Raw genomic sequence first — 14,628 nt, forward strand, 5'->3', positions numbered from 1 at the left:
CCCAGGCTGGAGTGCAGTGGCGTGATCTTGGCTCACTGCAACCTCTGCCTCCTGGGTTCAAGCGATTCTCCTGCCTCAGCCTCCTTAGTAGCTGGGATAACAGGTGTGCACCACCATGCCTGGCTCATTTTTGTATTTTTAGTAGAGGTGAGTTTTCACCATGTTGGCCAGGTCTCGAACTCTTGGCCTCAAATGATCTGCCCACCTCAGCCTCCCAAAGTGCTAGGCCACCACACCTGGCCTAGAATACAAATTTCTTATTAGCTAGTCCAGTGCTCTTTCCACTATGTGACACTGTCTCTCTGGATCCAGAAATTAAGCAGCTCAAGAACCAGTGACTCAAAAGTGTAATGAGATACCATGTCATAATCACTAGGATGGCTATAATAAAAAAAGACAGGCCTTAACAAGTGTTAGGGAGGATGTGGAGAAAGTGAATTGAACCCTCATAAAGTGCTGCTGGGAATGTAAAATGGTACAGCCACTCTGGAAAAGTAAAGGAGTTCCTCAAAAAGTTAGGGCTACCATATGACCTATTAATTCCATTCCTAGATATACACTCAAGGGAAATGAAAACGTACGTTTACATAAAAACTTCCACATGAATGTTCATGGCAGCATTATTCTTAATAGCCCAAAAGTGAGAACAATCGAAATGTCCATCAATGGATGAACAGACCAAAATGTGTTAGGTCAACAGAATGGAATATTATTCAGCCATAAAAAGGAATGAAGTACTGGTACATGCTCTAACATGAATAGACCATAAAAACATTATGCTAAGTGAAAGAATCATATTGAAAGAAAAAGCACACACAAGGCCACATGCTGTATGACTCCATTTATGTGAAATACCCCAAATAGGCAAATCCATAGAGATAGTGGTTAAGAGACTAGTGGTTGCTGGAGATTGGTGGGAGAGGTGACTGGGAGTGACTGTTTAATGGGTACAGAGATTCTGTGCGGGGTGATGAAAATGTTCTGGAATTAGATAGCGGTGATGGTTGCACAACCTTGAGAATATACTAAAAAACACTGGATTAAATGCATTTTAAAAAGGTGAATGTTATGGTATGTGAATTGTATTTCAATTAAAAAAGAAGAACCAGAGGACTATATATCTCTCCAAAGTGCACACTCTCTACTTTTAAAAAATCAGTAAACAAGAAAAACAGCAGTATTACTAGTTGTTCTGTATCTTCTTTTTTATTTCAATGGCAATATTGAGCCAAAATAGTTAGAGAATGTTTATCAATAGTTTCTTCTGGTATTTTCTCAAGGGCCTCATCACAAACACTTAGGAAGGTCAGTTATATACATAACTTTTTTATTTTTTATTTTTGAGACAGGGCCTCCCTCTGTCACCCAGGCTGGAGTGCAGTGGCATGATCACAGCTCACTGTAGCCTCAAACTTCCAGGCTCAGGCTATTCTCCTGAGCAGCTGGGATTACAGGGTGTGCGCTACCATGCCTAGCTAATTTTTGTATTTTTTGTAGAGATGGGATTTCATTGTGTTGCCCAGGCTGGTCTCGAACTCCTGAGCTCAAGCCAACTGCCTGCTTTGGCCTCCCAAAATGCTGGAATTACAGGCATGAGCCACTGCACCTGGCCATATATATATAACATTTAAAAAAGACTTGTGTGCCCATAATCAAATAGAAGATTTAATCTCTAATACCAAAGAAGGTCAATGAGCTTTATGTTTCTTTAAAAATCTTCCCAAATTCCTTTAATTTCATCATTTATTCCACACCATACCTAGGTTCAATAGGCCTCTTGCTGTTTGGTATTCAGGAAGAATAAAAATAACTTGAAGGGAGGGAAAACAGTTGCAGTGCAAGGTCCAGTCCATCAAGGAGCTCCTATAAACAAGCATCTGAATAGGGCCCTACTCTCACTCCTACAATAGGTGCAGCAATGCAGCTAATAAAATATCAAAAGCTCTCTGAAACGCAGGAAAGCAGTGGGACACTTGTTCCCAACGTCTTACACCAAGTGGCTAGCTGAAGAATCCTGTTTCTTTTTTTTTTCTTTTTTTGTGGCATGAATTTACACAACATGCCACACTACGCATTTGGTTAGCAGTATTCAAAAAAAAATATGATTGCTGCCTCAGGTCATTCCAAAAGTGTAGTCATTCAAAAGTATCTAAGGCCTATGCTGAGGACTCAAGCACGAATGTTAAGACTGCTATTCCTTAATCTGACCTAATAGCTTTCCCCCATTCATTCTCATCAAATCTTGATATAACAATGGAAAGTGGCAGGAAGCTTGCGTTCCCATTAAACACAACACTTTCCCTCCTCCCCAAAAAACAGAAAAAAAAAAAAAAAAAGGAACAGGGAAGAAAAGTAATCACATTTAAATGGTGATACAAAAATTTAAGTCTTCTATGCTTTAAGCATTTAATTGCAATGTGTAGGTAACTCATTCATTTATTTAACAAATATTCAAGAGTACCAGGTACTGTGCTAGGGGCTGGGAGTAAACAAGACATAGTCCCATAGGAAGTTATATTTTGTATCTCCCCAGGAAATTACAACAGAGTGACATATGCCAAACAGGGGCAAACAAAATTTAAGAGCACACAGGAGGAGCCTAATTCAGTCACGGGAGGTAAGGAAATGTTCCTGGTAGAATGGTATAGAGAAGAGCCAGAGCAGGTGGGGTGGACAGGAGCAAGTGATTTACCAGGCAGCCAGCTAATACAAAATCAGGAGGCACTAAATAACACCATGAGGGATAGAACACACACTGTTGGAAGCAATGCAAACACATTTTTCTGTGAATCATATCCTTTCTACTAATATTTTGCTGATTTTCAGTAAAAGGGCTCTTCATTTTTGGAGGGCCCTGACAAACAGGGTCAACTTTTACTTTATTTTACTAATCTCATGGTATTGTATTTGCTTTCATGCCTTCTCCATTAGACTATAATATCCTTGAAGAAAGAAAATGAGACCATATCTTACACTGTATTCTTATTGCTTAGCACTAGGTTTAATGAGGCACTCAGTGAATGAAGATCCTAAAAAACAGTAACAGAAAGACAACATAGTACACTGGTTAAAAGTGTAAGCTTTGGCCAGGTGAGGTGGTTCATGCTTGTAATCCCAGCACTTTGGTAGGCCGAGGCAGGCAGATCACCCTATCTTTACTAAAAATACAAAAAATTAGCCGGGCATGGTGGTGCACACCTGTCATTCCAGCTACTTGGGAGGCTGAGGCATGAGAATTGCTTAACCCTGGGAGGCGGAGGTTGCAGTGAGCCCAGATTGTGCCACTGCACTCCAGCCTGGGGGTCTTTAAAAAAAAAAAAAAAAAAAAGAAAGTACAAGCTTTGGCATCAGACTGTCTTGGTTTGCGTTCTGTTTCAACCAATTATTTGCTGTGTGGACTTAGGCAGTTTCCCTATCAGTAACATGGGTATATACATAAATACTTATGTTCATGGAGTGGTTATCAGGATTATATGACATAATGCATATCAAGTATCTGGCACTTGATATCTGCTCAATAAATGTTAGATCATATATATTTTTGACAAGTGAAAATAAACATAAAAAAGTTATTACTTGGAACATTCCCATTACTACCCCATGGTATAAAAATTTACCTTCAATGCTAGAAACTCCTGGTAGAGAGACAGGTCTTAGTTGGGCAGCTTTCTCAACTGGATCTCCAAGAAACTGTGAAAATTTTGGCAATGCTGATGGCTTTGATGTGAAACTCTCTACTTGCTCTGTAACAAATACATATAGTTTTATTTAGTATTATTGAATCTAACACCAAAGTAAACAAGTATCGAAGGTCACCTTTTAGGGAAATTGGATATACAATTAATTTAGAGAAATATTTGAGAATTAAGTAGCATAGTGACTACGTGAAGTTAAAGGCTTGGATTGAGACATTTGTGGGCAAGGGAGGACCAATCAGTATTATACTACATTAAGGTTTGCAGTAGCAGTCCCATTAGAAGATCTTACAGTACAAGCTAGCATTATACATGTTTAGATGGTAAGAGTTTAAGCTGTCAAGTGACAAGAACATAGAGGCTGGATATCAAAGATCTTGACATCCTGGGAGATGTGCTTTAAACCTAGTCTAGGGGTATGTGTCACCCACTAAGCTAGTGCTAAGAGTGCGACCGTAAGATGATGTAGCACAATGTTAGGACAAGGCATCTCACCACAATTCTGTCTCCTATCTAAAAGAGAATTCAAGAGAGGTTGTACTGCTTTTCTAAAACAGAAAAATACTTGTGTGCAGAAAGGGTCAAAGCCAACACAGTCCGGTGCCTTGATTATGTCCTCACAGGGTCTAAATCAGTGGAGGCTAATGTATCTGCTAATATTGATCAGACAGGTCCATACCTAAAGCCAAAGACCCTTCCAACCCAAAGATGCCATCATTATTTTTGTTAACGATTTTCAGAAGGACGAACATTTATTTTTAAATACATGTTATGCACTTACAGAAGGGAAAAGACTCCCATAAACAACTTTCAGGGCTGGTTTAATATACGCTATGACAGTAACATTTTTGCCTATAATTGGATGCAGACAGCATGGAGAAGTCTATTTCCAGCTAAACATTACCGATTCTTCCCTTAATAGACTAGAGTACAAATCATGTACAAAATGGGCCTTTTCTAAATGAAAGCAAAGTGTATCAGCTTCATCTCGGTGCGTTCAGGCATCACTCGCTTGGTGCGATCAGTACTGCTGGAACACCTTCCCTGCTCCCCGTGTGGGAGGCAAGCTGCTCAAGCCTCCATGAAATATTAAGAAGCTGGCTCTGCTCTCACCTTCATCGGCGGTCTCTGGAGGCCTGTTGCTCTCAGGTTTGTTTGTAAGAGCACTGATCAGCTGGAGTTTCTCTCTTAGCTTGGATACCTGAGAATTTGAACTATCTTCTTTCTGCCCAAAACAAAGATTACAGAAGGTTTAAGGTGGTAGTAAGACTTCATCTAAATGTCCACTGTATTCCCAGAGCCTGTTTAGCTTGTACTGCTTGACCCTCAGTAGGTTCCCTATAAAGACAATAAAAGAATGAATCAACATATACTGGTGATGTCTTTGGTCCTCAGTGCTGATAAGTATCTTGCTGGATTTGAGACCATTAAGGGAACATTATGCTACAGATGATCTGATTCACTGTGAACATTTGGCTGATGGGGGAAGGAATGCATGTGTCAGCAGTAAAGGAAATGTACCCTTGCTCAGGTGCCTATCTAACACCCATTTCCTAAATGAGCAGGATCTTGTTTTCTAGGAGCTATTTCACACTAACTAAATAACTTTCCGAAATATCTTGCTTCACCGTGTGACTAGACCACTTCAGGCAGAATTTCATGCTCTTACCACCTTACAAAAAGAAGCAACTGAACAAAAACAAATTACAAGTTTTCCCCTGATCTCCCCTGGAGATGATTCAACTGGTGGCAGAAACTGTTAGGACACAAAGAAGGAGCTGTAATATTTCTAATTCAAAGTCTTGCTTGCTCATATCTTTTAAAGTTTTTTCCCCCATACCCTCCCTGCCTCATTCCCAGGAGTATTAAGAGTGGCATAAACAAATACATTTAATTATAAAAAGAGAGACATCTGGTTTCTATGAGGCTTGTTTCTAACTGCTTAGACAAGTGTGAAAGGTCCTGAGCCTATGCTTAATTAGAACACCAACTCATTACACATTTTTTATTAATTATGATGATTTACTTATCTTGTATAATTATTATGTATTTACTTATCTTGCCCCTATCTTATTTCTACTCTAATAGTTACTGTACAGTAGTTCACTTAGTTTATTTAGGGAGCTAAAATATGAACATATGTAGTGAAAACTAGGTACTAAATGCTTGAATAATTAATGGTAAGGAGAAATTGTATCTGGTTAGGATGTCTGGATAAGGCAGGACAAAGGAACTGATACACTGAGATGACAGTTAAAAACAACAAGGGCCTGAAAGCAAAGCCAAGATGAAATTTATGTACATGTGTGTACTAGTGTGTTCTGCCATTTATTGTTAAAATGTGTACTGTGGCTGAAATTGCTACTATTTTCTGATAGTAACTCCCTGTTAGTTTTTTGTGCTCAACATTTATATCTGGCTCTTAAGTTTTTCTGTCTTCCGTAGGTGAGGTTTAAAAAAAAATTTGCAGAAGCAGTTAGAAAACTCAACAAAAGCTTAGCTTATGATGCATAAAACCTTAATATATTGTGACTTTATCTAGATAATATAAAACTATTAAGGAAGTAAAAATAAAGATGGAAAGCATTACATCAAAAGCTGCCTGTACTGTGGTTCCACTTCAAGTTCCTTTCCTCTGAACCTCAGATCTTCCCAACTTCTCAAACATAATATGCATCTGAGATGGTAATTTAGTCACTTGGTCATAGTCTTCCTGGCTTTTCCTTTATCTTAGCCCATGGTTTAACTCTCTAATCAGAGAATACTGTAATCACACTATCTTTCCTGGAATATCAAAGCATATCATAGATCGCTTGTCTTGACAGTATATCTGTCTGGGAAGAACAAAAAAGGGGAAGGTACAAGGTGAAGGGAACTGGCTGAGGTTTAAATGGACTATGAATAAAATGAGATTGCAATATAAAAATAGGAAATAATTTTTAGATGAGACACCATTTTCAGATTATCTGTGCCTCTGTCCCCCATCATCAGTACAGATAACTTACTGTCTTAGCATAAAAGTCATTTCCTTAGGGAAGTCTTCCTGATCTTATCATATCCTGTATTTGTCCTTTATAATACTTATCATACTCATGATACATGACCTGTTCAATTATGTGTTAACGATTTTCTGACTGACAGGACTTTGAGCTCCACCAGAACAGGGGTCACATGTCTGCCTTGCTCACTATGGTCACCCCAGCTCCTATTAAAGTGTTTGGCACAGGGTAGGTGCCTAAAAAAGTATTCATTTATTCACTAATATACTAATTTACTAATTGCTTTGTTTTGAAGTTTCAACACATGAGACCAAAAGTACTCCCTTTGAAAAAGCAGGAGATCAAAACCACAGAGATGATGCTGCATTTACTTTTACTTCAGGGTAAGCCTCCCATTATTTACCTTTATGTTTTGGATTTTTACTGTATTTGTTTTGTTGGTGACTTGATCCAAAGACGCTCTTTTCAGAGTGGCAGATCTATCACCCATCTTAAAGGGCAAAACAAAAACAAACAAAAAAAGAGAACATTAAAGGCAAACATTAAAACTTAAACATCTAGCACTTTTAAATAAATTGGTCAAACTTATTTAAAGGATCTCAGAACACTCTCAACAGAAATTGCAGAGGAGTGGGAGATGGGAGGAGAGAGGGAGAAAGGCCAGAGAGACAAAGTTGAAACTAGTGCTTCTAGCTGTTTCAGTCACAAACTTTAAGACTTCGAAGGATAAAAGGTGGTAGAACTTTTACCCAAAATATCATACTGAGTATGATGCTGCTCTAAGAAACAGTAGGACAGATGGATACTATTACCTATTTTCTCTGCTGGAGAAATATAAAGTAGGGGGAGAGGGCAGAGACAGTAAAGAGAGTTTAGGAGTGGTAAGTTTTCACAATAAGCTTTGAAAACTTTCAAGGCATAACACTCATCAACGAAAATTCTTAGCCAACCTAGTTTAGCTGAGTTCAAAAGGCTTTGTAAAATAAAGCTTCTTTAATCTTCACAGCTTTGTAGTAAATTATACACCCCTGTAAAGCAGGAGGGGGAATAGGTCTTCCCACTCCACCCTTCAAAGCCAAGTCCAGGCAACCTGCCAAGGCTCCACTGTGGCAGAGCCAGTTCAAATGCTGCTTTCCATGAACCAGGGTTCAACTTTATTTGTGGGCTTGCTTCCAGCTTTGGTGGTTACTTGAGTTTATGGCACAATTTCCTGTATTTGGTTTCTATTTTTAAATATATGCCTGTGTCTTCGTTGTACAAAATCTTTAAGGGTGGGGGCTGCAGTTATTAAACAAAGAATCCACGTGGATCCCTGCACAATGTTTATGTGAAACTGCACATTTTCACAGCAATATGAAAACCAGTAAACTGCACAGTCTGCCAGCATGAGCGACTTAGCAGGTCAGTTTCCTCACATGTAAAATAAGGAGGTGAACTCAACGACCTCTTAAGCTGGGGAGCTGGTCTGACCTGATCTGTTTCCTGACATATGCAAAAGGTTCCCCTTAATATATAAACAGCAGGATAAATATGAAAGCCAAGTTCAGGCTTATAGAAATGGTAAAAGATTTTTGGTTACTATCATTTTCATGGCTCCCACCCCTAACAACTTCGAAAAGAAAAGATCCAGAAGGCTCTTGGAAACACGTGCTAGCGCTTCCCTACCAGATGGCTCACTGGTAACATGACAGTAGCCTTGTCATCTCTGTCAACAACTTGTGGTGAGGCCTTGGTAAGCGACTTGACCTCTCCACATCTCCCTCTCCAAATCAGGACAAACACTGCCTGGCCATTCACATCACACAGCTAGTGTGAGCATTAAAGGAGACACGGATTAAGCACAATACAAACGCGTAGCCTCTCAAATATGCCAGAAGGCTGTTCTCCAAAGGTGGTGGAATGTCATCCATGCACAGACAAAACACACTGCATGTCACAAAAGATCAGAAAAGGCTTACCATGCTGAAGGACAGGTTTGCTTTCTTTTCTACCTTGCTCATAGCAACCACATCGCTTTCTATCAGGTTGACTCTCTGGGTAAGATTACTGACTGTCTCGTTCATTCCCTCGAGTTTAAGATCATTCTGTCTCTGGTACCCCACTAGGGCACTGTTTACCTCCTCTAAAGAGCTGTGAAGGTACAGGATATCCTAGAGTGGAAATAAATAAAGTTATGGAATCCACTAAAGACGTAAATTAGACAAGCAGGCCAGCAGCACTGAACAACCATTACTATGTCAAGTACTGAAGTAAACTCCTTTTCCTGGTTTTGACCATCAATCATCTGTGTCTGCTTTGTCCCTCCCACTCTAAATTGTTCCTTTTGGAATTGTTTGGCCTCAGCTAGACAGGAGGGGGAAAGAGGGAAGAGGACTACCTACATGATTCACTCTTTGGTCCCAGAAAGCTGAGAGCTTGGGAATTGATTTCCCCAATGTTTACCTCACCTGCTGGCGGAAAGGCTTGCTGGGTTATTAACTGAAAGGTCTATTAACCTAATTTGTCAGAACGAACCTACCTTAGGAACAATACCAATTACTGAATTGGCTCATGTAACAAAACCATAACAAGTAGTGCATTATTTAGTATAAGATTCAATTATTTTTATTGACATCCTCCAGTACTGATTGCTACTTAAAAAAGAATGATAACTATAGGTTTCAAAGGGCATTAAACCCAGGACAGGAATTCTTCTTAGTGAAGATTTCCTCTATTCTCTTTAATGTGATTCTGAACTCAATAGTCTTTTTTCTCCCCTCTTGCCTTTTCGTCTTTACACTTTAGAAAATCCTGATTTTCAAGGATATGCTTTCTAACATTCTTAGAATTTACTGTGGCTCAAAATAGCCATCACTCTGGATTAATTTGCTATCCATTCATCTTTAACCTGCCCAGATAGCTATTTTTCATAGTTTCAGGATAATCTGCTCATTCTAGGTCTTTCAAGGTAAGAAAAGGAATTTACTCCACTGATTGACATGCGGGGAAAAACTGCAAAGTGCCAAAGAAGGGATGGACAGCAATATGGATCCCCGAGATACCAACACACATTCCTCTCTGCTCAGCTCCCAGGCAGGCAAATAAATATAGGAGGCACCTGCTGAGACACCAAACACTAAGCCCAAACTATCTGGCTGCCTCTGAAGTGCACTGTGATCACAGGGAGTTAAGCCAGAGATAAAAAGCACCTGTTTCAAATTCTCACTATGGGTTTTATTGTCAAGTTCTGATGTGGCTGAAGGTGATGGAATGATCTGGTTGCTTCCAGGAGTCTCCTTCACGAAGTGCTGATTCTGTTAAGAGGAAAGGTTAGTGTAGGCAACAAGGAATTATTAGGTCTACTTAACTATCTGAAATTGTCCTAGAACATTCTAGCCTCCCCCAGAATACATCCATAGATTAATCAGTAAGAACTGCCTGGGAACATACAGGCTAACCAGTCCTGTGCTAGGTTCTAAGAGAACCCAGCTTGAGCAGGCACTAGGCCAGCAGCACCTAGATTACATCAGGGAACTGAGATCCTCCTCGTCTATTTCTCAATCTCTTAAGGAATGAACTCTCTAGAAACCATTTTTCCTTTGCCCCATTGCCTGTACTCCCAGAGAAACTATAGCACCACCGTAACTTTCCAGGGACCAACTCAGTCTCAACCTGGGACAGTGTCATAGTTTCCACTGGACTCAAGAGCTTTGACATTAAAAAGGCAGCCAGATCATGTAACCACTGGCTTTGGGCATTTAGCATAACCACCAATCATGTGCATTATTAGTTTTTCCCTTATAGCATTATGCTAGGTAAGACTTACATTTGCGGGTTATTTTTCCTTTCCCATTCCCTTCCCACCGCTCAAGTTTCTTTCCAGAGACTGAAGTATAACATGTTTATGTACACTTTTCCTTTAGTGAGGAAAACTGCATGGCTTAATCCTTCAGAGTCTGTAACTATGACTTATCTAGCATAAAGAATGACAGTAGGAGGATTACTATTGGCAGCTATGGAAATTTAAAAGAGACAGATTTAATTATAACACAATGCAACTGGTGAAAATAAATTGTTTTCCTTGAAATCTGAAATCAACCCTGTTTTTAATAAGAAAACCAAAAGGCAACAATAAAGAGAAAAGGAGGAGAGAAGGACGGGGGAATCCATGGTTCTAGAAAGCAGGAAGATTTTAGTTAGGTAAAATTATTTTAGAAAATAGTGAATTACTTGAGAGCATAATCAAGATATTAAAATAATAAAAGAATTGCTGAATTAGAGGGGTCTTTGTTACTATGGGTCACAGAGTTACTCAGCGGCAGTTAGAACCAGAACCAGGGGTCTGGACACCCAGATCAATGTTTTTTCCTCTGGGTTAGCCCCACTAAGTAACACAGTGAGGTGTGCCAGTCCTGAAGAAAATGGAAAAAACTCCCTTCTAGAGCTAATACAGCCCAGGTCTCCTTGGTACAGACTTCTCAATTTAAACTTGGAATCTGAAGCTTGCAAAGAGCAGGTGGGGGTGGGGGGCAGATCCAGAAATTGGCAGAGAGACTAGGGAACTTTTGTGCGCCTTGAATAGTCCTGATTTCAGATGAGTTACACATAACTCATCTCCCTAGCAAGATGGCAAGGGCTGCACCATCCTTTTTTACCCTTCATAAATTCTTCCTGGGGCTGTCACCCGTTAAGTGACTGATTGAGGCCTCTGAATGACTGCGGACAGCTTACATCTGCAGCAGCACTAAGTGATCCAGAGATGTGAAAAGAATTCCTGGGCACTGGAGTGAGGTTTGCTTCTGTCAGTTACCTGTTGCTGCCTAACAAATTATCCCAAAGCTTTGTGGCTTAAAACAACAACAATTAAGTATTTCTCATGATTCTGTGGGTTGACTGGGCTCAGCTGGGGGTTGAGGGATGGGGGTGGTGCTGTTCCATGTGTTGTAGGCTGCATTTAACTGACAGCCTGGCTGGAGCTGAAACATGCTAGACAGCCTGCCTGTCATCCAGGAGCACACGTTTCAGCATTTGGGAGTCTAAGAGCCTTGCTCAAATTCCCGATGCACAGAATAGTGAGAAATAACTACTTGTTTTAAGTCACAAACTTCTGGGGGTGCTTTGTTATGTAGTAATAAACAATGAGACACTTTTCCACTTTCCATTTTCTCTCCTACCCATTCCATCCTCAGGAACTGTGTCTTATTACCTTACTTTCTTCAGTGATATGTTTGCAAAAGATTTGGCTTTTAATTCTATCTACCACAATTGCTTTATTAACAAATTATAAAATAATCAATGTATACTGTGTATTAGATCTTTTGAACAGATGCCTAGCAGGGCCTTTTCAGATTAGTGGAAAGTTGGCATCATGACTCTTACACAAAAAAGGGTGAGAGTAGGAGCATGCTGACTTGCTGGGTCTCCTTACCATATCACTCTGCAGTAATTCCATCGTTTTCTTCTGTTCATCCACAGTTTTCTGTAGTGCTTCCACAGCAAGATGGACACTGTTTAAAGTATTGCCAATGGAAGCTACGCTCTGAAGGGAAACACATAGGAAGGTATAAAAAAGCTTTAAGAGACAACTGACATGCAATACACTGTACATATCCAAAAGGTATAATTTGAATGTTTTGACACATATACAATTGTGAAACCAGTACCACAATCAAGATAATAAACACTCATCACCTCTAAAAGTTTCCTCCTGACCCTCTGTAATCACTCCCTCGCCGCTCGTTCCCAGGCAACCACTGATCCACTTTCTGTCACAATAAATCAGTCTTCATTTTCTAGATTTTATATAAGTAGAACCAGTAAGTCGTGCTTTTTAAAGTATGACTTCTTCCATTCAGCAGAACTGAGATTCATCCATGTTGAGCCTGCTTGGCAGGCTGATGAGCAGCACTCCATTGTGTGGCTCTGTCACAGTTTATCTCTCCCCCTGCTTATGGACATTCAGTCCGTATTCCATATTTGACTATTACAAATGAAGCTGCTATAAACATTCATGTTCAGGTCTTTATATGTGGACTTACGGTCATTCCCCTTTATCATGTGCGTTCTAATCGCCATAATACCTAGCAGGTGAATGGCTGATCATATGGGAGATCCATGCTTCACTTGTTAAAAAACTGCCCAACTGTGTTCTAAAATGGTTATGCCATTTTACATTCCCACCAGCAGGGAATGAGAATTCTTGTTACTCCATATCCTCATCAATATTGGTACAGTCATTCTTTTCAACTTTAGCCATTCTAATGGAAGTGTATACTGTGAATTTAATTTACATTGCCCTAATGAAACACTGCCCTAATGAAAATCAGTGTTTCTAATTCTTTCAAATATCTTCAAACTATGATTCCATGTAGTGTATACTGAGTTAATTCATAGGACTATCTCTCTCTCTATATCAATCAATCAATCAATCTTCTTAATTTAAATGATTTTTCCTAGAGGAAAACCAAATCTTCCCTAAAGAAAAAATATTAGTTTATAAATCTGGAACCCAGGGATAAGGTTCTCTCACAAACTGCCTCTGTCAATCCCTGCTGTGGGCAGGCAGATGGTCAAGCTAACACAGTAGACTGCCACTTGTTAGGAGCAAAGGACACTTCAAGCAAAAGTGGGAGGGAACCATTTCTGGCTTTGCGAAACTCAACATTGCAGAGATGAAAGAAAAATTCATTTGGCAGTGTTTGTTCTTCCTTTACTGTACAATCCTGTCAGCAACCATTGAATAGAGATATGAGTAGTGGCTTACTTTGCTTTCATTAGCCCTAAGGAGCCGAAGTGGACAGGGAACTTGGAGATATAATTCAGAAGCCATGTTTTAAAAAAGGCCTGTCCTAAGGGAACATCTAAAAAGGTGTTACTATTCAGTGAGTTTTGGCCTTTTCAAGACATGCTGACAGTTTTATAGTGCCACATTAGTATTTTTAACCAAGGTCATTTTTATTACACTGATATCCAAGAATCCAAGAGAACAGGAGATGATGTTAAAAAACATTACATGAGATACAATAAAGTTAGGCATTTGGGATGACCTACCACTTCAAAACTGAGCCACTTGAAAGAAACACAGCGTCTGGCATTATAAACACACAGATTTGCAAAGAGAAAACACACTGGGTAAAAAGTCTCTAAGTTGGCTTGCTATCTATGTAAGCTCTGAATGCCTGTTACAAAAGCTACAGGCATTCAAAGACACCTACTGTTTGTGAATCTAATCCTCACTGGCTGGATGTATGAGCCCATTAGGACGCCAGAAGATAGTAAGCTCTTGTTTAAGGATTTTTTTCTTTTTTTTTCCCTGAAGGAAGCAGCTGACAGAGCCATGTCAACTCTGGAGCAAAACTCTGAAACCAGTATTCCCATCAACTGCAAAGTGCCTGGTACATACTGGAGGAAGTTCCACAAATGTTTATTGAATGAATAAATTCAAGAATAAACCAGTTTCCTTTTCTAATGCAAGACTGAGAGTTGCTTCTGTACTAATGGCTACAGAAGCCTACCATTTCCTGACTTGGCCCTAGGAACAATGGCAAGAATCTGGCCTCATCAACGTTGTCCCTACCTTTTGTTTTTTCCCCAAAGTTGTAAGTGGATGATCACATTAGCCAAGTAGCAAATTATGGAGATTGAGCACACACAGATGGTGTGGCTATAAAATAGTAAATTTTGTTTTTGCTTATGGCTTAGAAATTTCTTGTTCCTTTGTGGAAAGAATTCATATGCTCATAGACCCTGGCACATAATCTGATCAAACTTAGCATGTATTTTTAGAATTCAAAGATTCTAGATTTGATATCCACTGTTTGGGGAATCCCTTCTTCCACTTCCTGTGTCAGGGGATGATGTTCTTTGTGTTTGAATTAGTCACCTTCTTCTCCCTTCCTACCCCTATCCACTCTTCCCATCCAGCTCTAAAGATCCCTGAGTACTATTCATCTTGT

At 39.7% G+C, this 14,628-nt stretch overlaps 1 protein-coding gene across 1 annotated transcript in view; it reads right to left on the reverse strand.

Moving 5' to 3' along the window:
* Positions 1-14,628, reverse strand: part of EFCAB14 (EF-hand calcium binding domain 14) — a 42,406-nt gene that overhangs the window by 4,452 nt on the left and 23,326 nt on the right. The window contains exons 5-10 of the mRNA XM_011978039.1: positions 12,102-12,212; positions 9,883-9,987; positions 8,653-8,844; positions 7,098-7,184; positions 4,809-4,920; positions 3,618-3,743 (exon numbers count right to left, since the gene is read on the reverse strand). Of these exons, the coding sequence (XP_011833429.1) occupies positions 3,618-3,743; positions 4,809-4,920; positions 7,098-7,184; positions 8,653-8,844; positions 9,883-9,987; positions 12,102-12,212 (733 nt within the window). The remainder of the gene's footprint in view (positions 1-3,617; positions 3,744-4,808; positions 4,921-7,097; positions 7,185-8,652; positions 8,845-9,882; positions 9,988-12,101; positions 12,213-14,628) is intronic.

Source organism: Mandrillus leucophaeus, unplaced genomic scaffold, assembly GCF_000951045.1.
Source record: "Mandrillus leucophaeus isolate KB7577 unplaced genomic scaffold, Mleu.le_1.0 Scaffold1878, whole genome shotgun sequence".
NCBI classification, from domain to species: domain Eukaryota; kingdom Metazoa; phylum Chordata; class Mammalia; order Primates; family Cercopithecidae; genus Mandrillus; species Mandrillus leucophaeus.